The 23891-nt window shown below is 41.4% G+C and overlaps 3 protein-coding genes across 13 annotated transcripts in view; 1 reads left to right on the top strand and 2 right to left on the bottom strand.

Annotated features, from left to right (window-relative positions):
- osbpl8 (oxysterol binding protein-like 8) overlaps nt 1-7328 on the bottom strand; it is a 14862-nt gene extending 7534 nt beyond the window's left edge. For 2 of the 11 annotated variants that reach the window (XM_077709108.1, XM_077709110.1), the window contains exons 1-3: nt 7071-7328; nt 4890-4989; nt 1439-1643 (exon numbers count right to left, since the gene is read on the bottom strand). In XM_077709108.1, coding sequence (XP_077565234.1) covers nt 1439-1643; nt 4890-4989; nt 7071-7090 — 325 coding nt within the window. In that variant the 5' untranslated portion in view covers nt 7091-7328. Of the gene's footprint in view, nt 1-746; nt 827-1438; nt 1644-3439; nt 3582-3701; nt 3854-4889; nt 4990-5635; nt 5774-7070 lie in introns of those variants that run through there. The other 9 variants (XM_077709109.1, XM_077709111.1, XM_077709112.1 and 6 more) reach the window with 9 other exon arrangements.
- zdhhc17 (zDHHC palmitoyltransferase 17) lies at nt 3958-20783 on the top strand. Its single transcript, XM_077709120.1, has 18 exons — nt 3958-4336; nt 8284-8388; nt 9917-10020; nt 10095-10217; nt 10288-10365; nt 10440-10584; nt 11053-11117; nt 11206-11368; nt 11435-11560; nt 11763-11905; nt 11981-12083; nt 12183-12305; nt 12386-12448; nt 12521-12614; nt 12798-12881; nt 12976-13133; nt 13225-13319; nt 19290-20783. Exons 1-18 carry the CDS (start codon nt 4280-4282, stop codon nt 19426-19428), a joined length of 1968 nt encoding a protein of 655 aa, XP_077565246.1. The 5' UTR covers nt 3958-4279; the 3' UTR covers nt 19429-20783.
- Nucleotides 20705-23891, bottom strand: csrp2 (cysteine and glycine-rich protein 2). Its single transcript, XM_077709121.1, has 6 exons — nt 23782-23891; nt 22838-22954; nt 22242-22410; nt 21780-21909; nt 21194-21287; nt 20705-20933 (listed from the first exon to the last, which is right to left on the bottom strand). Exons 2-6 carry the CDS (start codon nt 22947-22949, stop codon nt 20857-20859), a joined length of 582 nt encoding a protein of 193 aa, XP_077565247.1. The 5' UTR covers nt 22950-22954; nt 23782-23891; the 3' UTR covers nt 20705-20856.

Here is a 23891-nt window from a genome sequence, read left to right as displayed (position 1 = left end):
GGAACCCAAATAATAATAATAATTTAGGTGTTCCAAAAAAATGAAAAAACTAGAAAAATGTATGGGATTTATCGAAAAATAAGGTATTTGAAGAAGCCACTCTTCATGGTGTCAATGTACAGTTTGACCCAAAATGGCGGTATTCATAAAGCAAGCACTTAAGAGATAAAAACAGCTATAGATGAAATTACTAATACTTTTTAAAGCACAAAAAAATTGAATTATGACTACCAACAGCATTGAAATGCTGCCAAAAATGACAGTATATATATAAGAAACCCATCAATTTGAAGTTCAACCTTCCATTTCCAACGTTTCTTTTCCATACCACAAATTCAAAAAGAATTCCCGCGTATTTTCCACCCACTGAACATCTCTCCTTAGCCTAGCAATGACCGCATTTTAATCTCATTTAAAGTGAACGAGTCAAGTCGCCCAAGCACTTATTTTTTTAGGAAAACAAAGCCGACCTTTTGCCGAATGCCATACGTAAAAAAAACGTTGTCTTACCCGTACGGACGAAGAAAAAAAGCCAACGGTCGGTCACGTGCGGGTAAACGCCTCAAAGGCCAAAAGGCTGAAAGTCGGGCCCGTAAACCCGGGATTAGCCGTTGGAACAAAGAAGCTTTTTTTTCCAACCCCGCCCAACTCCTGTCCACTATCTCGCAAGGAATACACGCAAGAGCGGCGACCACTCATTGTCAGACGAGACCCTCCCCCGAAAGCAACAAAGCAAGCCGTCTTACTTTCGATGGACGCGGCGACGACTCCGGACCAGCCCGCAGCAGCCCGCGGCCAGCCCAAAGCGCAACGGGCTAAATGGGCTCCGTGTTAGCGACAAATTGATTTCGGCCGCCCCGCAAAGTGCCGATTGGCCCGAGTGGCAGGTGAGAGAAGTCACGGCGGCAGGAGATTGGAGCGAGCGAAGGCGTGGAGAACTAACAAGGCGGTAATCCCCAGGATCTGAATTTAAATCCGCGTTGACCCCAGACGCTCTGGCCGTCGCCGTGGAGATTCCCGACTATTATTGAGTTAGGAAATGCACCCTAGATAGTAAGGTATCTATTAATTAATTAATCATATTCCAGACTACATATGGAGATTAGATTAGAATAAACTCAGGAAATTCACTTTTCCGTTTTTCTTCTATATGAATATAGTTCAAACTAAGTTGCGAGTACCAACACAAATCCACATAAATCACAAAGGTTCATTCCATGTCACTTGTAAACTGCAAAACCAATTGTCAATTGCCGTATGTCAAATCAAAACAAACACTAACCACTAGCCTCCGCTAGAAGGCGCACCACCGCAACAATAAGGCACAACCAATGCAATTTTTTTGGTTTTAAGTTTCTGGCAAATTGGACGGAAGATGTATAAAATGACAATTTGGGGAAGAACGGCAACGGCCATGACGCGAATACGCAAAACTGACCGTGGCTGTAGCTGACGCCCGGGCTGAGCGAAGAAGGAGAGGCCATGTGCTCACGGCTGGGCGTTTGGAGACCCGTCTCCTTGTCTTTGTCTTTGTCCTTGTCCTTGTCCCGTTCCTTTACCTGGCGCTGGCTCATCCTGGCTGGCGTCAGAGCGACGGCATCATCACTGGAGGAGACTAGTTCTCTCAACTCTGCGGGGTGCTGCTGGTGGTGGTGGTAGTGGTGTTTTGTGCACGACGGCCATCGACGGCAGTGGGGAAGCCACCAAAAGGACACACAGATGAGGAGAAAAAGAAAAAAAAACATAAGATTATTTTACCGTATTTTGCCCCTGGAAGGCGCGCACATCAAGTATGCCCATTCAACCAATTGTTAATCTTAAAATGTCAGTCATATGTAAAGCGCACCGAGTTATAAAATGCAGAAGTACTGGTAAGCAGTAATAGTAGTGGTGGTAGTGGTGGTAGTAGTAATGGTGGTAGTGGTGGTAGTAGTAATGGTGGTAGTGGTGGTAGTAGTAATGGTAGTAGTTTTAGTAATAGTATGAGTAGTAATAGTAATGGTAGTAGTACTCGTAGTAGTACTCGCAGTAGTACTCGTAGTAGTACTCGTAGCAGTACTCGTAGCAGTACTCGTAGCAGTACTCGTAGCAGTACTCGTAGCAGTACTCGTAGCAGTACTCGTAGCAGTACTCGTAGTAGTACTCGTAGTAGTACTCGTAGTAGTACTCGTAGTAGTACTCGTAGTAGTACTCGTAGTAGTACTCGTAGTAGTACTAGTAGTAGTACTAGTAGTAGTACTCGTGGTAGTACTCGTGGTAGTACTCGTGGTAGTACTCGTGGTAGTACTCGTGGTAGTACTCGTGGTAGTACTCGTGGTAGTACTCGTGGTAGTACTCGTGGTAGTACTCGTGGTAGTACTCGTGGTAGTACTCGTGGTAGTACTCGAGGTAGTACTCGAAGTAGTACTCGAAGTAGTACTCGAAGTAGTACTCGAAGTAGTACTCGAAGTAGTACTCGTAGTAGTACTCGTAGTAGTACTCGTAGTAGTACTCGAAGTAGTACTCGAAGTAGTACTCGTAGTACTCGAAGTAGTACTCGAAGTAGTACTCGAAGTAGTACTCGAAGTAGTATTCGTAGTAGTACTCGAATTAGTACTCGAATTAGTACTCGAAGTAGTACTCGAAGTAGTACTCGAAGTAGTACTCGAAATAGTACTCGAAGTAGTACTCGAAGTAGTACTCGAAGTAGTACTCGTGGTAGTACTCGTAGTAGTACTCGTAGTAGTACTCGTAGCAGTACTCGTAGTAGTAGTACTAGTAGTAGTACTCGTAGTAGTACTACCTTGGAAAATGTGCAAATAAGAATAGTTTGTGTCTTTCTTTCTGTCAAAATGGTTCCCCAAAAGGAGTCAAGATTTCAAAGTGTGTGTCCAATGTCTATGTCCTGTTCATTCACATCCCTGCTGAGTGTGAAAACAACAGCAGGTAGTGTCACACTGGCTTTTTCCATTAGGAAATAACGCATCTGTTGGCTCAAGTGTGTGTGTGTGTTTGTGTGTGTATGTCTGTGTTTGTGACTCAGTCTGGCAAACACAAGCCTCCCAGATATACTCGCTAAAAACAGGAGTGTCAAACTATTTGGTTCTTGAGCCATATCAATGCCAACTCCATCCAACGTTATTCATATTTTACCCCAAAAAAAGTAACTGACTATCCGCCATTGACAGCACTCCATTTCTACACGAAGGACATCGAAATCTGACTCCGCCCCCCACGCAGACTCCATGAGACAATAGCGTTTCGACATGTCAATCTTCAGAAGGACCACGGCGGGAGATTAAATGAAGCGGGCCGGCTGAGTTAGTTTAATGTTTTCTTTTAATTAGCTAATTGGTCGCCATCGACGGCCACGTCCATCAGTCACTTTAATCGTCTTTTACAAACGATCAAAGCCCACTTTTTATTTTTAAAAAGTGTGCACTTAAAGGCCACACGTTACCTGCCTAGACGTCCAATCAATTTCCTTTCCAATTGAAATGGCTTGCGCAAAGGAGTTATTTGAATAGAATTGGAATGCGGCCCATGGATGAGAAAAAAGGTCCACACTTTGTCAATCAACGATAATCCGAGGAATGGCAAAATATAAATAAGAGCTCCCGCCCCGCTCCTTTTTGCAAAAACACGTCGGTCCCCGGACAGCGGGTCGCTATTTCCTGTTGGCGGCCGAAAGCGGAAGCAGATCAAGGCGAGGAGATGCGTACCGTTTGAGCGGAGGGAGGCGAGCTGAACTGGCGGCGTGGAACGACCGATCTTCCACTGAAGAGAACGCGAGAGGGGGGAGGGATTGTGTGGTTAGGGAGGGAGACTGGAGAGTCCAGTCACTCACCCGTCCGTTTCCCCTTAAATACGTGTTGACGTGTCGCTACTGTTGCCGTACTTGTCATGAATTGGATCTTTTATGACATCACAAAGCCACCTGTGACATCACACCAATCATGGGCAAACCAGGAAGTGGCTGTTTTTAGAAGAGGAAGTTACAATGGGGACTTTGTCTGAGCGTTAAGGAAGCCTTGACGTGTCCTCCCCCCTCGTGATGATGTTGACTGAAGCCCTTCTGCACCAATAAACCAAAGCCAAGCACGGACCACCACGTGCATTTCAAAGGACGACCAATCATATACATCGAAGCCAATTAGCCTAGCATGGATTTTTGGGGGTGATGTGGGAGGAAACCGATGTACCTGGACAAAAACCCACTCGAGAGGGGAGAACATGCTAACTCTACCCAGTGAGAACCCACCTGGGATCGAACCCACGACCCCAGAACTGCGAGCCCAAAATGCTAACCACTAGTTGGCGACAAAGAAGTAATACACAAGTCAAGATGCATTCCCTGGTAAGTAATTGCAGCATACTTACATACAAGTATTATTTAGGTATTAACTATTTAGCCTTAATAACAAGCCTATACAATCAAAAACAGCTAGCAATGTAGCGCTAGCATATGGCGCTAACATGGCGTCCCTGGACATTGGAATCTAAGGTTAGCGGTCAAAAGAAACACTCGATTGGCAATTTGACTTTGGTGGTTAGCGGCTAACTCGTGCGCGACGCTAAAAGCGGACATTAATTAGGATTCGTACCGCGCGGACCAAAGTCTCCGTAATCCCGCCGCGTTTCTTTCTGCGAGGTGATGTTATCGGGCAATCTGCAATTATAATTGCACTCCCACTCGCCGAGGGGGGGGGGGGGGGGGGGGCTACAAGAGGATTACGGCGGAGGTGAAAGGAAAGGACAAAACGGCAAAAAGTTAACTTAATAAATGTCAATGGCAGTTAACTAGATACGTATTATTGTCAATAGCATTTGGAGGACTTTTGCTAATGATTAAGGCTAATCAAAGCAACATTTTGGGGAAATCCAGGAGGAATTTGGAGTTCTGGACTCACCAAAGTGGTCTCGGTCTCCTGTTGGGACTCAGAGGAGGACTTCATGGTCACGTCGGAGCTGAGCCGGCGGTCCGTCAGCGTGGTTCCGACAACGCCATACCTGTCGGGAGAGACAATCCATACAAAAAAGTTAGCGTTGCGTATAGTGTTAGCCTGTTTTCCATGTTCCGACATTCTCGGTTAAGCTTAAATTTGTAGTGCCTGATCTTAAGCTAAAACACAGTAGAAAAACTACTTTAGAAAAAAAAGGCATAGGTTGAAATCCATGAATTACCATGCGAAGAAATGTGTGCTTGCCCCAAAATGGAGTCAAACTTAGAAATGCATGCTTGTTTCCAATCACTTGAGTGTGACATTTGGCAGAGACTTGCTGAAAATAAAAATGCAACCACACTGTTATATCAATACTGCATTCAAAAAAAAAAAACCTTGTGACATCCCACCAATCCCACAACGCTCGGGAGAGACCAATCGACCGTCCGACCGAAACCCGGCGAGGTGTCAAGGAGACCGACCGGGATGACCTCAAATTCTCTTAGCGTCCAAACAATGTAGCGGCGAGCAAAAACGGAGATGCGCCGTGACGTACGGCCCCCCCATTTGAAGGTTTCCCAGAGAGCGATAAGTCTTACGTAACGAGATTTGAAAGGGTGACAAATGTGGACGTCCCGGAACTGGCGTTTAGCGTTCACAAGCGGACCGGCGAGGGATTCCGTGGTGGAGACAGAGAGAGTTAAGGAACCTACCGCGGGCCGTTTGGGAAGGAGGCGACACCGTAATATTCCAGAGACGGACCCTCGAAGGAGAAAAAGAGACAAGGCGCCGGAGAGAGCGAGAGAGGGAAAGACGTTGAGATGATGACATCACCAGATTTTTTTTATCCCGCCTCCCGTTAAAACGTGGCCTGGTGCTGCAGGGCGCTCGCCGTTTGCGGGAGACGATGAGAGAGCGCTCTACCCCCGCGTGCGCGTCTTTTTCCTTTGCATACGCTATCGGTGACCAACGTGCGGCTCGCTAGCCGGAAGTGGCCCACTAGGGGCTCATCGCGGGTTGTCCTGCCATTTTTTTAATGAAAGAGCCGTAAAAATGGTCCTAGACCAGGGGGTGGGCAAAATTTTTGGCCCGGGGGCCACATTGACTTTAAAAATCTGACAGATGGGTCGGGTCAGCACAAGATACGATACATATAAAAAAGTGCATCCGTTAACAGTACATATGAAACATGAACAGAAAAAAGGACTAAAGTATTATAGTTTGTCCTCCACTCTGGAACAATGGTAAAAAGAGTTGGACACGCCTACAAATTGCTTGCCACGCCCTCGGAAAAAAAATCAATTTTAAGACCAGGCAGGAAAAAGAACATAAAGCTCAGTGGTGGGAAGATCATTTTGTCAGTTGACCACGGTTGCACGATTTTTACAGTAACATGAAGACATACATCACTTCCTCATTTTAGCTTCCTGAAAGTATAAATAAACGTCCACTGACACGTGATGACAATTTAACAACAAGGGAAGGATGTCATGGAACATTTGTGTCAAAAATAGTTTGTAATTATGATGGCATAGCATATAAACACTCTGATGTTAGCATGACACAAACATAAAGACTCAAAGCCTTCAAAGGAATTTCTTGTTTTTGTTCGAATCAAAACAACGTTTGCGCAAATGTGCGACACAAATTTGCCACGGAAAGTCAGGAATAACTATTCATTAACAACGCAAATTATGTGCGTGGGTGCTTTGGGATGAAAATAATCTCTTTATGGATTTCATGAAGAATTTAAAATACCGGTAGTTTAACCTGGAAAAGGATATTGAAAACCAAGTATTGGAAACTTTTGCTATCCAAGGATTTGACTAATTATAACATTGCATTTTGCAGGCTCCATCTAATTGAACGCGGAACATAGAACCAAACTGCATCAGTATCACTATTATCACTATTGTGCAGGTAAAAAAAATATGTGTTGGACACACGACAAAATGTCAATCAAATGTCGTTTTGCAGAGATTGACGCAGGGTTTACTTTCTCTGGATTATTACATAATAGTACAGTCTGCTCCTCTTCTGCAGAGGTGACACCATCGTAAACATTAGCGCGGCTAATTGCATTTTTTTTTAGAGGAAAGATGTTGTAAATCCGTGCAAACGGGCGCTGTTTGACGTCTCGGTACTTACCAGTGATGAGGACTGCTCATCGGAGGAAAACGCTGACTTGATACATCGGCGTAGTCTGCATTGAAGGGGTTTGTCTTGGCCAGTGCTAACGATTAGCCGTCCTTCCTAGTCATGTTTGCTTAATGTTACGGTCAATGCATTCCGATCCCCACTCATGCGTTATTAAATATGGGATTATAAATAGGGATGTAAATGTTTTCACGATTGCTATGATAACTTGTTAGCAGCTGCTCCACCGGGTGGATAGCTCGATTTTTTTGGTCAAAACACGGTACTGTAACAAGTGATATTGTGAGTTCCGATCAAGTACATTCAAAATAAAAAAGTAGATACTAAATACTGAGCTTGAATTGGGATTGTACGTACACATTTTGAAATATATATTAGAAAATATTTAGAAAGTAGATATATGTATAGTTTTTTGGTGAAATATTGAGTTTATTAGTTACTTATTTAAGGAATTTATTGCTTTACGTTGAAATAACTTTGTTAGGTATACGTTTCGTATTCTGAATAATGAAACTTTTACTACAGTACGCCACTCTTCCTTTCCGCTGATTTGATTTATTCGAACAAAATAAAATCTCTTGCACCTGGCCTTATTTTTTGTTTGTTTATTGCGTGGAATGTCTTGCAAAGTACAGTTCGCTTTTTCCACAAAGTATTTACAATTGTTGTAATGAAACTGTGATATATATTATATATTGTCTAAATATGTCATTGGTTTGATCTGATAATTACAATTCTTTCTTGTTTGTTTATTATTCATATTTCATTTCTTCTGTGATATATCCAAAATAAAGCAATCCAAAATCGAAATGAAAACTATTGATAATATCCCTTTAAAATTATTTCACTGTTCACATTTATTGATACAGTATCCTACAATCCTGTGATATTAAAATTACCATTTCATTCATATATTAAAGTATACGGTGTAAAAAAATATTTTGTCGCATAGCTCTTTTAGTCATTTCAGGCAAGTGTTTATATTAATTGTGTAGCGGATAAGATTGTCATCTAGCGGTCTTTTGGGTTCATTACATAGACCGAGCTATGCATAATATTAAAATTATAGGAGGATTATGACATGATTTAGTGGTGAAAATGATAATGTTAGTTAAATAATACCCAAATGTGCCTTAAAATGCTAGAATTGTAGTTTACATTTTGGACAGTTCCAAGCCTCTGCCCCTCATTGCCTACTTGACAGCTATCCCCCTTCCCACAATGCTCTGCGGGCATCCCTATCAAGATGGCCGACGTCATGGAGGAGTATGAGAAAGAAGCTGGCTGCGTCCCTATTCTCCATCCAGAGGTACGACTTGTAATGACCTCCTTTCGCTGCATTCGCTTTCACACCCTTAAAGCCGATTTGGGGTTCCGGCAAAGAAGAATTGTGCATTCTACTGCGTTTTTAGCCCAAAGTGCCGATGCCCCCTGCATTACCACCAGTGGGGGCGATGTCAGGCAGTGCTAACAATGCTAAATGCGCTAGCGATGCCCCCCTCCCCTCACGTCCCATCTTGCTGCAATGCTCGTGCACCTATACAGTAGAAATGCATTTTATTTCCCCCGAAAATTGGCCATTTCCACACAAACGCACGGTCACTCCCCCGTAGTCTAAACGGTGCGTTTACGCGTCGACGGCCGAAACTGAAAATGGTTAATCCTCAATCGGGTTTGATCGTTTAGCTCGCAGCTAAATTGACATGGCTCCTTGTAAATGTGTCAAACGTCAAATTGCTTACAATCTAATCCAATACGAGAAGATTTTACTCATGGGGAATTGTCATGGTGTCGACATGTTTCGACAAACCGACATGCACTGAAACGCATCATTCCTTGCCAAGTCGTTAACGTCCACTTTCGAAATTTAAATACGTATGCTAATTGTTGCACTATGTTTTTCCTCGACTAAAATCTCAAATTTTCTCTCGTAATACTTGAACAAACGTGTTTTCCACATATGTTTGCACACGTTAACAGTTATGCGTGAGAAGAAGCGGCTGCTCTTGTTGCTAGAATCCTCTTATGTTTTTTTAGGGTTATAATTACTTTCTATTTAAGGCAGGTACGCCAAACACATGCAACTGATAACCCAAGTGAATGCGCTATATTTCCTATCTAGTAGATTCCCAATAACTGAAAACAACATCATAGCCATTTTAGGTATTTTTAAAAGCTAAAAACAAAAGTAAATGTGTATAATCAACAAGACTGACATAATCAGATGAAAAATGGCAACACTAATTGCTGCAATGCCAAAAGCATTTTCACCCCAAGAGAGTGATTTAGTGGAGTGATTTAACATGTGTTTTCCGCATTTGGACTGACGTGCCTTTGGATGCATTTGATGAATTGTCCCCCCTTTCTATCAATCTTTAAATCCTGATTTGAAAAGAGGCTTTGAGAGAGACGCCATTATGCCCAGTGAAAGAATAATCTGATTCTGATAATCTCTTATTTTATTTTTATAGCTGCTTTAGTAGACCTATGTCTTCAACCGATGGGCAAAATTTATCTTGACACCATTTGATAATATTAATTTAGCTGCTAACATTTCTATTTAAGATACAGTGATTGAAATGGCCTATCAGTCCACAATTCATCTTATTTTTCTTCTGTTTCCTGGTGAAGGATACTTACACATCAGGACTAACAAGCTTGCTCAACTGCTCAACACAACAGTTGTACATTTGAAATAGTTTTGCTTTCTATTTCTTGCCTATCCTGGCCTCCATCCAATATATGTTAGCAGCAAGCATATTTTTATAGCTTAAATACAGCAGTCTTCAATTTCTTATCCATGAAGTGCCAATAAGTTGACTTTTTGTTGTGTTTAGGAAATCAAGCCTCAAAGCCACTTCAACCACGGCTACAGCGAAGCCGTCAGCCGAAAGAACCACGTGGACGACTACAGCACATGGGACATTGTTAAAGCCACACAGTGAGCACCACAAAAGCCCCACTTTGAAATCAATCCCCCACTCAGACGGGACTCAAATCTCCTCTCTCCTACAGGTACGGCATTTTCGAGCGATGCCGAGAACTAGTGGAGGCCGGGTTCGATGTCCGGCAGCCCGACAAAGAAAATGTGACGCTCCTCCACTGGGCCGCCATCAACAACAGGGTCGATTTAGTCAAGTGGGTGTGCTTCCCTCTCCTGGTATTCTTTTCTAATAATAGCAGTGATGCTAATAATACATCCTGGCAGGTACTATATATCAAAGGGCGCCATAGTGGACCAGCTAGGTGGAGACCTCAACTCCACGCCATTGCACTGGGCCACCAGGTACGGCGGACCCATTGCCTTCTCCCACGTTGACCTTTTTAAGCACCCCCATGGTTTTATTCTCACCTCTCCAGGCAAGGCCACCTCTCCATGGTGGTGCAGCTGATGAAATACGGTTCCGACCCGTCCCTGATTGATGGCGAGGGGTGCAGCTGCGTCCACCTGGCCGCCCAGTTTGGCCACACCTCCATTGTGGCCTATCTTATCGCCAAAGGGCAGGTGGGATGTGACTTTTGACACTTTTTTTAATGATACTTATGTTCAGATATTCACATACGACTTGACCTTGGGGATATACATGCCCCATTTACGAGGACAGTTGCTGTCATGGCAGAAAATGGGAGGATGGATACATTTTCAGTTGGGGTGTAATGCTATGTTTCTCCGCCAGGAGGAGACAAAGCCATCCATGTCAAGATGTTTTTTTTTTCCTTTTGTTTATATATTTTTTTCAAGTCAATGACAAAGCTCAGGGGTTATGTACACTGATGATAAATACCAGCAGGACCCAAAATAGTGTAGACAAGTAGTAATTATGCTTGGAATCGTGATGGCGCTGTTTCCCAGCTCAAATCCCACATAAAATTTGACTCCATATTAAATGTGACGGACCAATTGAGCACCCCTGATTTACTTTTTAACTTTTTATGCATTTTTCTCCTCTTAAAACGTTGTCTAAAACAACAGGACGTGGACATGATGGACCAAAATGGCATGACACCCCTCATGTGGGCAGCATATAGGACGCACAGGTGCGTAAACAAGCACACCATATTTTCAGATCCTTTATGTTGCCCATGACAAGCATGTAACCATTTTTTATTTTTATTTTTTTCTCAGTGTGGACCCCACCCGACTGCTACTCACCTTCAACGTGTCAGTAAACCTCGGCGACAAGTACCACAAGAACACGGCACTGCACTGGGCCGTGCTGGCCGGCAACACCACCGTCATCAGCCTATTGCTGGATGCCAACGCCAATGTCGACGCGCAGAACATCAAAGTATGCCGTGGAGTGTTTTGTGCTCAAAGGGTATATTTATGATTTTTTTTTTTTGTGGCATTTTAGGGCGAGACGCCGCTCGATCTGGCCAAACAGCGAAAAAACGTCTGGATGATTAATCACTTGCAAGAAGCGCGACAGGCCAAAGGTTATGACAGCCCCTCTTATTTGAAGAGACTTAAGACAGACAAGGTTAGTGAAAAAAATTGTATTGTTACATACTGTATTTTCAGGACTATAAGGCGCACTTAAAAGTCTTAAATTTTCTACCAAATAGACAGGGCACCTTATAAACCAGTGCGCCTTATATATGGGAAAAAAATCAAATGAATCATTCATTGACAATGTGCCTTATATTTGTGAAAATAGGTTATTTTTTAATATTTTTTTGCAGGAGGTGAGACAGAAAGTCATGTTGGGAACGCCATTTCTGGTCATTTGGTTGGTGGGTTTCATTGCCGACCTGGACATCGATTCCTGGATTATCAAAAGTCTCATGTACGTTGGCGTCTGGGTGACTGTGCAGTTCCTCTCCAAGTAAGTCAAGGCCAGATCATTTTTCATATTTTGATGGTGATACATGGTGACAAATTGTTCCCTTTTTCCATTCAGGGCTTTCTTTGATCACTCCATGCACAGTGCACTCCCTCTGGGAATCTACCTGGCAACCAAGTTTTGGATGTACACTACTTGGTTCTATTGGTTCTGGAATGATATCCTTTTTAAAAAAAAATGTGCAAAGACTGATTGGGTGAGGTTTTGAAATGGGGACCATATCAAAAAATTAATGTTCCTTAACCTTTGGCCTGCACATCTCCCATTCGCCACGGTCCACTTGCCGTTCCTCTTAAACACGGTGGCTCTGTTCTACAACTTTGGTAAATCCTGGAAATCGGACCCGGGGATCATCAAAGCCTCGGAGGAGCAGAAGAAAAAGGTGAAATTATATTTGAAGTTCAAGGAGATGGTCTGAATGGCTAAGAAACTCTTCTAATCTGAATGGATTTCCTTCCGCAGACTATTGTGGAATTGGCAGAAACCGGCAGCCTGGACCTAAGCATCTTCTGCAGCACATGTTTGGTAAGATGACACTTTATTTCGTAGTAAAGATAAAAAAAAACATCACCTATTTTTTCTTTCTTTCTTTCTTAGATCAGGAAGCCAATCCGGTCCAAACACTGCGCCGTGTGCAACCGCTGCATCGCCAAGTTTGACCACCACTGCCCCTGGGTGGGCAACTGCGTGGGTAAGATACGATACAAATAAAAAAGTGCACCCGTTCACAGTACATATAAAACATAAACGGAAAATAAGGACTCAAGTATTAACATACTCATCACTCATCATTAAAGTAAAAAGGAATGAAAGGAAGGATCATGGGTAGATCTATGACGAGAATGGAAGTTTTAGTTTTTGTTTCCGTCCGCAGGAAGTGGGAACCATCGCTACTTCATGGGTTACCTCTTCTTCCTGCTCTGCATGATCTGCTGGATGATCTACGGCTGCATTTCCTGTAAGTGTCAGACCGGATCCCATTCATTTTTCTTGTTGTAAATACATAAGAAATGCTACATATGGTGTTCTTGTCCCGGGAAAAAATAACACAGACTGGAGGATTCACTGCGCCACCACCTACGCCAAAGACGGCTTCTGGCTCTACCTGACTCAGATCGCCGCGTGCTCGCCGTGGATGTTCTGGATGTTCCTCAACAGTATCTTCCACTTCATGTGGGTGGCCGTGCTCATCATGTGTCAACTCTATCAGGTTCGACCGGGTCTCGGCGTCCCGTCACCGCTGCCGCCGAAGTCCACTCGCTGATTTTTTTCTTTTGGGGGGTTCCCCGCCGCCCTCCCAGATCGCCTCCCTGGGGATCACCACCAACGAGAGGATGAACGCTCGGAGATACAAGCACTTTAAAGTCACGGCCACGTCCATCGAAAGCCCCTTCAAGTAAGCACGCCTTTCCAAATGACACAAAAGCTATCCAGTGAAGATGGCTTCTTCTTTTTCTAATTGACATTTTGAGGGACCGAATGTTTGGTCGCCGGTCTTTTGGTTGCCAGTCAAATGTACTTGGATATTAAACAGTACTTTGATATTAAACAGTACTTTTATATTAAAGAGTACTTAGATATTAAAGAGTACTTAGATATTAAAGAGTACTTAGATATTAAAGAGTACTTAGATATTAAAGAGTACTTAGATATTAAAGAGTACTTAGATATTAAAAAGTACTTAGATATTAAAAAGTACTTAGATATTAAAAAGAACTTCGAAATTAAAAAGTACTTCGAAATTAAAAAGTACTTCGAAATTAAAAAGTACTTCGAAATTAAAAAGTACTTCGAAATTAAAAAGTATTTCGAAATTAAAAAGTATTTCGAAATTAAAAAGTATTTCGAAATTAAAAAGTATTTCGAAATTAAAAAGTATTTCGAAATTAAAAAGTATTTCGAAATTAAAAAGTACTTCGAAATTAAAAAGTACTCCGAAGTTAAAAAGTACTCCGGAGTTAAAAAGTACTCCGGAGTTAAAAAGTACTCCGGAGTTAAAAAGTACTCCGGAGTTAAAAAGTACTTCGAAGTTAAAAAGTACTTCGAAGTTAAAAAGTACTTCGAAGTTAAAAAGTACTTCGAAGTTAAAAAGTACTTCGAAGTTAAAAAGTACTTCGAAGTTAAAAAGTACTTCGAAGTTAAAAAGTACTTCGAAGTAAAAAGTACTTCGAAGTTAAAAAGTACTTCGAAGTTAGAAAGTACTTCGAAGTTAAAAAGTACTTCGAAGTTAAAAAGTACTTCGAAGTTAAAAAGTACTTCGAAGTTAAAAAGTACTTCGAAGTTAAAAAGTACTTCGAAGTTAAAAAGTGCTTCGAAGTTAAAAAGTGCTTCGAAGTTAAAAAGTGCTTCGAAGTTAAAAAGTGCTTCGAAGTTAAAAAGTGCTTCGAAGTTAAAAAGTGCTTCGAAGTTAAAAAGTGCTTCGAAGTTAAAAAGTGCTTCGAAGTTAAAAAGTGCTTCGAAGTTAAAAAGTGCTTCGAAGTTAAAAAGTGCTTCGAAGTTAAAATGTACTTGGAAGTTAAAATGTACTTGGAAGTTAAGCAGTACTTCAGAGTCAAACAGTACTTCAGAGTCAAAGAGTACCTCGAGGTCAAACTGTACCTCGAGGTCAAACTGTACCTCGAGGTCAAACTGTACCTCGAGGTCAAACTGTACTTCGAGGTCAAACTGTACTTCGAGGTCAAACTGTACTTCGAGGTCAAACTGTACTTCGAGGTCAAACTGTACTTCGAGGTCAAACTGTACTTCGAGGTCAAACTGAACTGTATTTCGAAGTCAAACTGAACTGTATTTCGAAGTCAAACTGAACTGTACTTCGAAGTCAAACTGAACTGTACTTCGAAGTCAAACTGAACTGTACTTCGAAGTCAAACTGAAATGTACTTCGAAGTCAAACTGAAATGTACTTCGAAGTCAAACTGAAATGTACTTCGAAGTCAAACTGAAATGTACTTCGAAGTCAAACTGAAATGTACTTCGAAGTCAAACTGAACTGTACTTCGAAGTCAAACTGAACTGTACTTCGAAGTCAAACTGAACTGTACTTCGAAGTCAAACTGAACTGTACTTCGAAGTCAAACTGAACTGTACTTCGAAGTCAAACTGAACTGTACTTCGAAGTCAAACTGAACTGTACTTCGAAGTCAAACTGAACTGTACTTCGAAGTCAAACTGAACTGTACTTCGAAGTCAAACTGAACTGTACTTCGAAGTCAAACTGAACTGTACTTCGAAGTCAAACTGAACTGTACTTCGAAGTCAAACTGAACTGTACTTCGAAGTCAAACTGAACTGTACTTCGAAGTCAAACTGAACTGTACTTCGAAGTCAAACTGAACTGTACTTCGAAGTCAAACTGAACTGTACTTCGAAGTCAAACTGAACTGTACTTCGAAGTCAAACTGAACTGTACTTCGAAGTCAAACTGAACTGTACTTCGAAGTCAAACTGAACTGTACTTCGAAGTCAAACTGAACTGTACTTCGAAGTCAAACTGAACTGTACTTCGAAGTCAAACTGAACTGTACTTCGAAGTCAAACTGAACTGTACTTCGAAGTCAAACTGAACTGTACTTCGAAGTCAAACTGAACTGTACTTCGAAGTCAAACTGAGCTGTACTTCGAAGTCAAACTGAACTGTACTTCGAAGTCAAACTGAGCTGTACTTCGAAGTCAAACTGAGCTGTACTTCGAAGTCAAACTGTGCTGTACTTCGAAGTCAAACTGTGCTGTACTTCGAAGTCAAACTGTGCTGTACTTCGAAGTCAAACTGTGCTGTACTTCGAAGTCAAACTGTGCTGTACTTCGAAGTCAAACTGTGCTGTACTTCGAAGTCAAACTGTGCTGTACTTCGAAGTCAAACTGTGCTGTACTTCGAAGTCAAACTGTGCTGTACTTCGAAGTCAAACTGTGCTGTACTTCGAAGTCAAACTGTGCTGTACTTCGAAGTCAAACTGTGCTGTACTTCGAAGTCAAACTGTGCTGTACTTCGAAGTCAAACTGTGCTGTACTTCGAAGTCAAACTGTGCTGTACTTCGGAGTCAAACTGTGCTGTACTTCGGAGTCAAACTGTGCTGTACTTCGGAGTCAAACTGTGCTGTACTTCGGAGTCAAACTGTGCTGTACTTCGAAGTCAAACTGTGCTGTACTTCGAAGTCAAACTGTGCTGTACTTCGAAGTCAAACTGTGCTGTACTTCGTAGTCAAACTGTGCTGTACTTCGTAGTCAAACTGAGATGTACTTCGAAGTCAAACTGAGATGTACTTCGTAGTCAAACTGAGATGTACTTCGTAGTCAAACTGAGATGTACTTCGTAGTCAAACTGAGATGTACTTAGAAGTAAAAACTGAAATGTACTTAGAAGTAAAAACTGAAATGTACTTAGAAGTAAAAACTGAAATGTACTTAGAAGTAAAAACTGAAATGTACTTCGAAGTCAAACTGAAATGTACTTCGAAGTCAAACTGAAATGTACTTCGAAGTCAAACTGAGCTGTACTTCGAAGTCAAACTGAGCTGTACTTCGAAGTCAAACTGAGCTGTACTTCGAAGTCAAACTGAGCTGTACTTCGAAGTCAAACTGTGCTGTACTTCGAAGTCAAACTGTGCTGTACTTCGAAGTCAAACTGTGCTGTACTTCGAAGTCAAACTGTGCTGTACTTCGAAGTCAAACTGTGCTGTACTTCGAAGTCAAACTGAGCTGTACTTCGAAGTCAAACTGAGCTGTACTTCGAAGTCAAACTGTGCTGTACTTCGAAGTCAAACTGTGCTGTACTTCGAAGTCAAACTGAGCTGTACTTCGAAGTCAAACTGTGCTGTACTTCGAAGTCAAACTGTGCTGTACTTCGAAGTCAAACTGTGCTGTACTTCGAAGTCAAACTGTGCTGTACTTCGAAGTCAAACTGTGCTGTACTTCGAAGTCAAACTGAGCTGTACTTCGAAGTCAAACTGTGCTGTACTTCGAAGTCAAACTGTGCTGTACTTCGAAGTCAAACTGTGCTGTACTTCGAAGTCAAAACTGTGCTGTACTTCGAAGTCAAAACTGTGCTGTACTTCGAAGTCAAAACTGTGCTGTACTTCGAAGTCAAAACTGTGCTGTACTTCGAAGTCAAAACTGTGCTGTACTTCGAAGTCAAAACTGAGCTGTACTTCGAAGTCAAAACTGAGCTGTACTTCGAAGTCAAAACTGAACTGTACTTCGAAGTCAAAACTGAACTGTACTTCGAAGTCAAACTGAACTGTACTTCGAAGTCAAACTGAACTGTACTTCGAAGTCAAACTGAACTGTACTTCGAAGTCAAACTGAACCGTACTTCGAAGTAAAAACTGAACTGTACTTAGAAGTAAAAACTGAACTGTACTTAGAAGTAAAAACTGAACTGTACTTCGAAGTCAAACTGAACTGTACTTCGAAGTCAAACTGAAATGTACTTCGAAGTCAAACTGAAATGTACTTCGAAGTCAAACTGAAATGTACTTCGAAGTCAAACTGAAATGTACTTCGAAGTCAAACTGAAATGTACTTCGAAGTCAAACTGTGCTGTACTTCGAAGTCAAAACTGTGCTGTACTTCGAAGTCAAAACTGTGCTGTACTTCGAAGTCAAAACTGTGCTGTACTTCGAAGTCAAAACTGAGCTGTACTTCGAAGTCAAAACTGAGCTGTACTTCGAAGTCAAAACTGAACTGTACTTCGAAGTCAAACTGAACTGTACTTCGAAGTCAAACTGAACTGTACTTCGAAGTCAAACTGAACTGTACTTCGAAGTCAAACTGAACCGTACTTCGAAGTAAAAACTGAACCGTACTTCGAAGTAAAAACTGAACCGTACTTAGAAGTAAAAACTGAACTGTACTTAGAAGTAAAAACTGAACTGTACTTAGAAGTAAAAACTGAACTGTACTTAGAAGTAAAAACTGAACTGTACTTCGAAGTCAAACTGAAATGTACTTCGAAGTCAAACTGAAATGTACTTCGAAGTCAAACTGAAATGTACTTCGAAGTCAAACTGAAATGTACTTCGAAGTCAAACTGAAATGTACTTCGAAGTCAAACTGTGCTGTACTTCGAAGTCAAAACTGTGCTGTACTTCGAAGTCAAAACTGTGCTGTACTTCGAAGTCAAAACTGTGCTGTACTTCGAAGTCAAAACTGTGCTGTACTTCGAAGTCAAAACTGAGCTGTACTTCGAAGTCAAAACTGAACTGTACTTCGAAGTCAAAACTGAACTGTACTTCGAAGTCAAACTGAACTGTACTTCGAAGTCAAACTGAACTGTACTTCGAAGTCAAACTGAACTGTACTTCGAAGTCAAACTGAACTGTACTTCGAAGTCAAACTGAACTGTACTTCGAAGTCAAACTGAACTGTACTTCGAAGTCAAACTGAACTGTACTTCGAAGTCAAACTGAACTGTACTTCGAAGTCAAACTGAACTGTACTTCGAAGTCAAACTGAACTGTACTTAGAAGTCAAACTGAACTGTACTTAGAAGTAAAAACTGAACTGTACTTAGAAGTAAAAACTGAACTGTACTTAGAAGTAAAAACTGAACTGTACTTAGAAGTAAAAACTGAACTGTACTTAGAAGTAAAAACTGAACTGTACTTCGAAGTAAAAACTGAACTGTACTTCGAAGTAAAAACTGAACTGTACTTCGAAGTCAAACTGAACTGTACTTCGAAGTAAAAACTGAAATGTACTTCGAAGTAAAAACTGAAATGTACTTCGAAGTAAAAACTGAACTGTACTTCGAAGTAAAAACTGAACTGTACTTCGAAGTCAAAACTGAAATGTACTTCGAAGTCAAAACTGAAATGTACTTCGAAGTCAAAACTGAAATGTACTTCGAAGTCAAAACTGAAATGTACTTCGAAGTCAAAACTGAAATGTACTTCGAAGTCAAAACTGAAATGTACTTCGAAGTCAAAACTGAAATGTACTTCGAAGTCAAACTGAAATGTACTTCGAAGTCAAACTGAAATGTACTTCGAAGTCAAACTGAAATGTACTTCGAAGTCAAAACTGAAATGTACTTCGAAGTCAAAACTGAAATGTACTTCGAAGTCAAAACTGAACTGTACTTCGAAGTCAAAACTGAACTGTACTTCGAAGTCAAAACTGAACTGTACTTCGAAGTCAAAACTGAAATGTACTTCGAAGTCAAAACTGAAATGTACTTCGAAGTCAAAACTGAAATGTACTTCGAAGTCAAAACTGAAATGTACTTCGAAGTCAAAACTGAAATGTACTTGGATATTAAACTCTCTCTCTCATGAATATTATTTTAAGAGCTGGCTTCCACAGTAAACTCTCTGTCACCATTTGACCGGCGACCAAACGTCCGAGCACTAACATTTTTTCCTCTCCGCAGCCGCGGTTGCGTCCGAAACCTCATCGACTTCTTCGAGGTACGTTGCTGCGGCCTGATCCGGCCCGTGGCGGTAGACTGGACCGCTCAGTACACTATAGACTACGACCAGACGTCAGGCTCCGGCTACCAACTGGTGTAATAGGAAAAAGCGGCCCGGGGGAAGGGGGTTCTGGGAGGTGTCCTCCGTGGTTCGGACCGTCGCCCGCCAGGCAGGAGGATTAGCATGCGAAAAAGGGGGCGACCCCCCCCTCCACCTCCCAACCCCCCCCGGACCCCCAGTTGTCGCACCACTATGAGAGGGAGATGGACAACAAAAAGTCCAAATCGGAGCATTTCTGGTACGAGATGCAGTTGCAGTATCCCCTCTTCACTTGATTTCTGCTTTTATTTACAGGAAATTGTCTTTTTTTATCCAAGCTCTGGACCGGCCAATATCCTTCCATTCAAATCAAATGGGACACAAGTCTATTTATTTTAAATTATCAAAGAACTGCTACATCATTTTTTTTTTTTTTTTTTTTTTTAGCAGAGTAGACTTTGTTTTTTATATTAAGTGTATACTACCCGTTAGCTGTCGTATTTATTATGGATGTTTAGGACAGGAAGGTTCATCATTCCATGTGTTTTTATCAAGAAAAGCTATCAAGTCTTATGTGGGTTTTTTATTTTTTTTTGTTTGCCTACAAACTTGCACTGATTTTATTTTTTTTTGCTGTTACTGAACTAAAGGACCCGGAAGGACCTCCCCCCTAAAAAAAAATATTGTTTACTTTTTCCCCAAATGCGAAGCAATGAGTGTAAAGAACGTGTACATAAATAACCTGGAACTTTGTTTGGGGGGGGGGTGGGGTGAAGTCTTTGTTTACTTTTTTTTTTTTATTTGAAATTGAGGGGGACAAAAGGACAAGGACAAGAAGCGACTGTAGCGTTTAGTAATGTCCAACACTGGTGTCCCACACTTGCATGCCCATCTTAGGCCCACTATGTATATACTCAATGTGATTATATATATCGGCAAGTGCATTTTGTTGCGTTTTATTTTTAATAACCTTTCAAATCCAGTGTCGCGTCAACTGTGTATTATATTCCATGCTTGTGGACTGTACTCCTCATTTTGTTTTGTATTATTTTTAATGTCATTATATATATATATATATATGGCCGGGTTTTGTTATACCACTGGATGTACAAATTGTAAAGCAAAAACATTTTTTTTTTAGCAGAAATATGGTCACTCAAAGGGACCCCTCGACTTAAAAAAAAGCAAGCCCCCGGTTTCACAAGTTCTTCCAACAAGGAAAAAAAGTGTTTTGGTCTGGGAATGGAGAATTTTCAAATGCTACATAAACAGGTAAAAAATGTTAATATGATTATTTCCAGTGCCTCTTTCTCTGCCCACATCACTTTAAAAATGCTTCAGTTGTAGAACGCACGGGCACGTTTTCCCTTTTATTGGCTTTAATAATAAAAATTACAGTCAGATGTGATCTTTTACATGGTAAGGTTGGACTGTTTTATTTGAGAAAGATTTAAAAAGCAAATAGGTAAAAGCGTTAAGGTGATGACATCACTCGGCGTGGACTAGAGCGCCGGCTCCTTGACCAAAACCGAATCCTTTCGGGCCAAAGTTCTTGGCGTAGCAAGCTGTGGAGCAAAAAAGTACATAAAGTTCACTTTTTGACTGATTTTGTTTGCGCGTGCAACTAAATCATTTCAATGATTGGAAAAGTTATCACAAATTGGATTTCAAGGTCTACTGATAAAACATGGAACCCGTGATGCTTTGATATTTTTAATGCTGCTTACAGTACTTTTTGTGTTTTTTTTTAAGGTTGACGTCAAGGCATTTTTTTCTGATGTGGGAGGCGTAAACGGCGACTAAAAAGAAAAAGGAAGAAGATCACCATTGCAGTATATTTCTCCTTCGTTGTCCGTCTGGGTAGTGGATTCCAAGCTTTTGCCACATTTGGCACAGCGGAAACAGTTCTTGTGCCAAGGCTGTGGGCAAAAAAATGAGCACAATTTAACATTTTGTATTTTCTATTAACATAGAACTTGTATTTGGTGCTTTTTCACATGCTAGTCTAAGGTTGGCCTGTACCACTTAAAAAAATAGTAGTGTATATCATATATTGTACAGTTTTACAAAAAAATGTGTAAAAACAGTACAATATTGGGGGTTATATTGTAAGGATTTACCCCAAAAAGTTTTTTTGTTGTTGTAAAACCACAGTTTGCATCCCAGTCACTATCTAGAAGCAAAAAAATGTAAAAAAAAAAGTGTGTTGCTACACTTGGAACCAAATTTTTGTGAAAAAAAGGGTTTTTTTTGTAAAAACTGTACAATATAGTACATTATATTGTAAAAAAAAAAAGTGGGTCAACACTTTTTGTAAAGCTGTTTTGTTGTTGTATTATACTGTTTTTACAAAAAAAAAAACACATTTCTTCAGGCTTTTCAACCAAAAAAAAAAATGTCTGAAAGCTCACCTTGCCCGCCCCCATAATCTTCTCGGCGGCGTATACAGAGTCGCCACATCTCCCGCATTTTTCCGATCCGGCGAACTTCTGGGCGAATTTGGACGGGTTGGGATTGGTGGTGGGCTTGTGACACGGCGACCTGTCCAAAGAGGGAAATCCCCCCCCGTCCGTCCGTCCATTAGTCAATAGAATAACCCCGCTAACACGGGTCAAACAGAGCTGCGAGACCTTCCCCTGAATGAAGTCCATTGTGAGTCCCGTGGAGGCCGTTTACGTAACAAAACTTTCCTAATAATAACCACGTAAGCGATTGGATTAACAAACGGGCTCGTTGTGTGTGATGCTTGGTTTTGGACCACGGCATTCTTTAGCGTATTATTACGTAAACTCTCCATTCACTGATTCATTCTTGGCGGAAATGTAATGAAAAGTGTAAAGATATGGGTGGCTTTTATTGTTATTGTTGCTTACGGTTCGGGTTTGATTCCCAGTCGCTCCCCTTTGTCCATGTTGAGCGTGCCGGCCCCCTGACCGTAACCGTAGCCTTTGGGACCGTACTTCTTGCCGTAGCACGACGTGCAGTAGATCTCCCGGTCGTGGATGGCCATGGTGGTGCTGTCCAATCCCTTTCTGCACACCACTGACCAATCACAAACATATGCGTCAGAGTTTGACATTCAGTTAAAAAATATACTTTTTACTTTGAGTGATGGGTATGTTAATACTTTAGTCCTTTTTTTTCTGTCTATGTTTCATATGTACTGTTAACGGATGCACTTTTTTATGTGTATCACATCTTGTGCTTTTTTAAGCCAATGTGGCCCCTGGGTCCAAAACTTTGCCCACCCCTGGATTATACACGATAACATTTGCTATACTTTTTTTCACCAGTATATGTCAGAAGGTTTACGATGTGTTGGTTGTTTTCTGTTTTGCGGTAAGAAAACAAGCATTGCGAATGGCAAAAGGTCACCCGCACACACCACAGACCCGCCATTGTGAGATTGGCGTCTCCAACCGGTACGGGGAATGATCTCAACGAGATACACTGGCGTCACAATACTCACTACAGAGAAAGCAACTCTTGTGGAAGCTCTTGCCGTCGCACTGCACCTCCTCGGCATGGTACACCATCCCGCCACAGGCCGTGCACGTGTTGCCTCCGCCCCAGTTAGGCATGGTGGCTGAAAAATGGGTAACATGGTCAAGGGGCTCTAGATTTCAAGTCTGGAGATGATGGAAAGTCTAGTGGCGTCTTTCCCAAATTCAGAGCGGAAATGAAAAGTCAATTTCTCGCTAGCTGGAGGATAAAGCCCACTTAATACCCTGAGGAATGCCTCTGGGCGACGGGGTGTCGTGGCGGGAGTCGACCGCGGACCCTCTAGGAAAAACATTACGTCAGCGGTCTTGGGTCTGTTTGTCATTACAGAGTCCGGACGGCCCATTTGAAGATCTTGACGTGTGTCTCTAATCTGGCCACAAGATGATGACTTTTTGAAGGTTATAATTCAATCAGATGATTTCAAATTGGATTCCAAACAGGCCACCCATCCACTGGTGCCTTGTGATATTAATTTCATTCATTCCCTGACTACATTCTTCATTTTAAATAAGTACATGGAAGTCAAAATCTGCCAAACTCGATCTTGATTCTGAATAGAGTTCAGTTGTATTTAACTGACATTGAATGTAGAGGTTGAAGTTTTTCAACATTTATTCAAGTAAATAGATTTAATGATTCATTTATAACTTTTCTGCTGTTTTTGTTCAAACTAGACTTTCTTTTTAAGAACCACACTTTCAAGAGACTTTTTGTTTTCATTTGAATCTTTTGTTGTGGTCAAAGCTAATAACTAAAATCAATACTTGCACACGTATTACGCCAATATGAATGTATATAGTAGTATGGAGTAAAAAGTAAATGGCATACCTGCAATGGCCAGCGAAAAAAACGATGCTTATTTTAAATCGGTGAGCAGCATACAAATAAAACAATTAAAATAATTTATACCTTTTGATCGATGTTAAGACGCAGGGAGTTGCAGATGTTTCAATGGCAAAATTCCAAAGGACTACGTAGGGTCGAAAGTGCCTTGCCGTAATGTGTGCGTGACGTAGCCC

The sequence above is a fragment of the Stigmatopora nigra genome, chromosome 23 (genome assembly GCF_051989575.1).
Source record: "Stigmatopora nigra isolate UIUO_SnigA chromosome 23, RoL_Snig_1.1, whole genome shotgun sequence".
Lineage (NCBI taxonomy): Eukaryota > Metazoa > Chordata > Actinopteri > Syngnathiformes > Syngnathidae > Stigmatopora > Stigmatopora nigra.
This window is presented reverse-complemented; position numbering and strand designations above follow the sequence as displayed.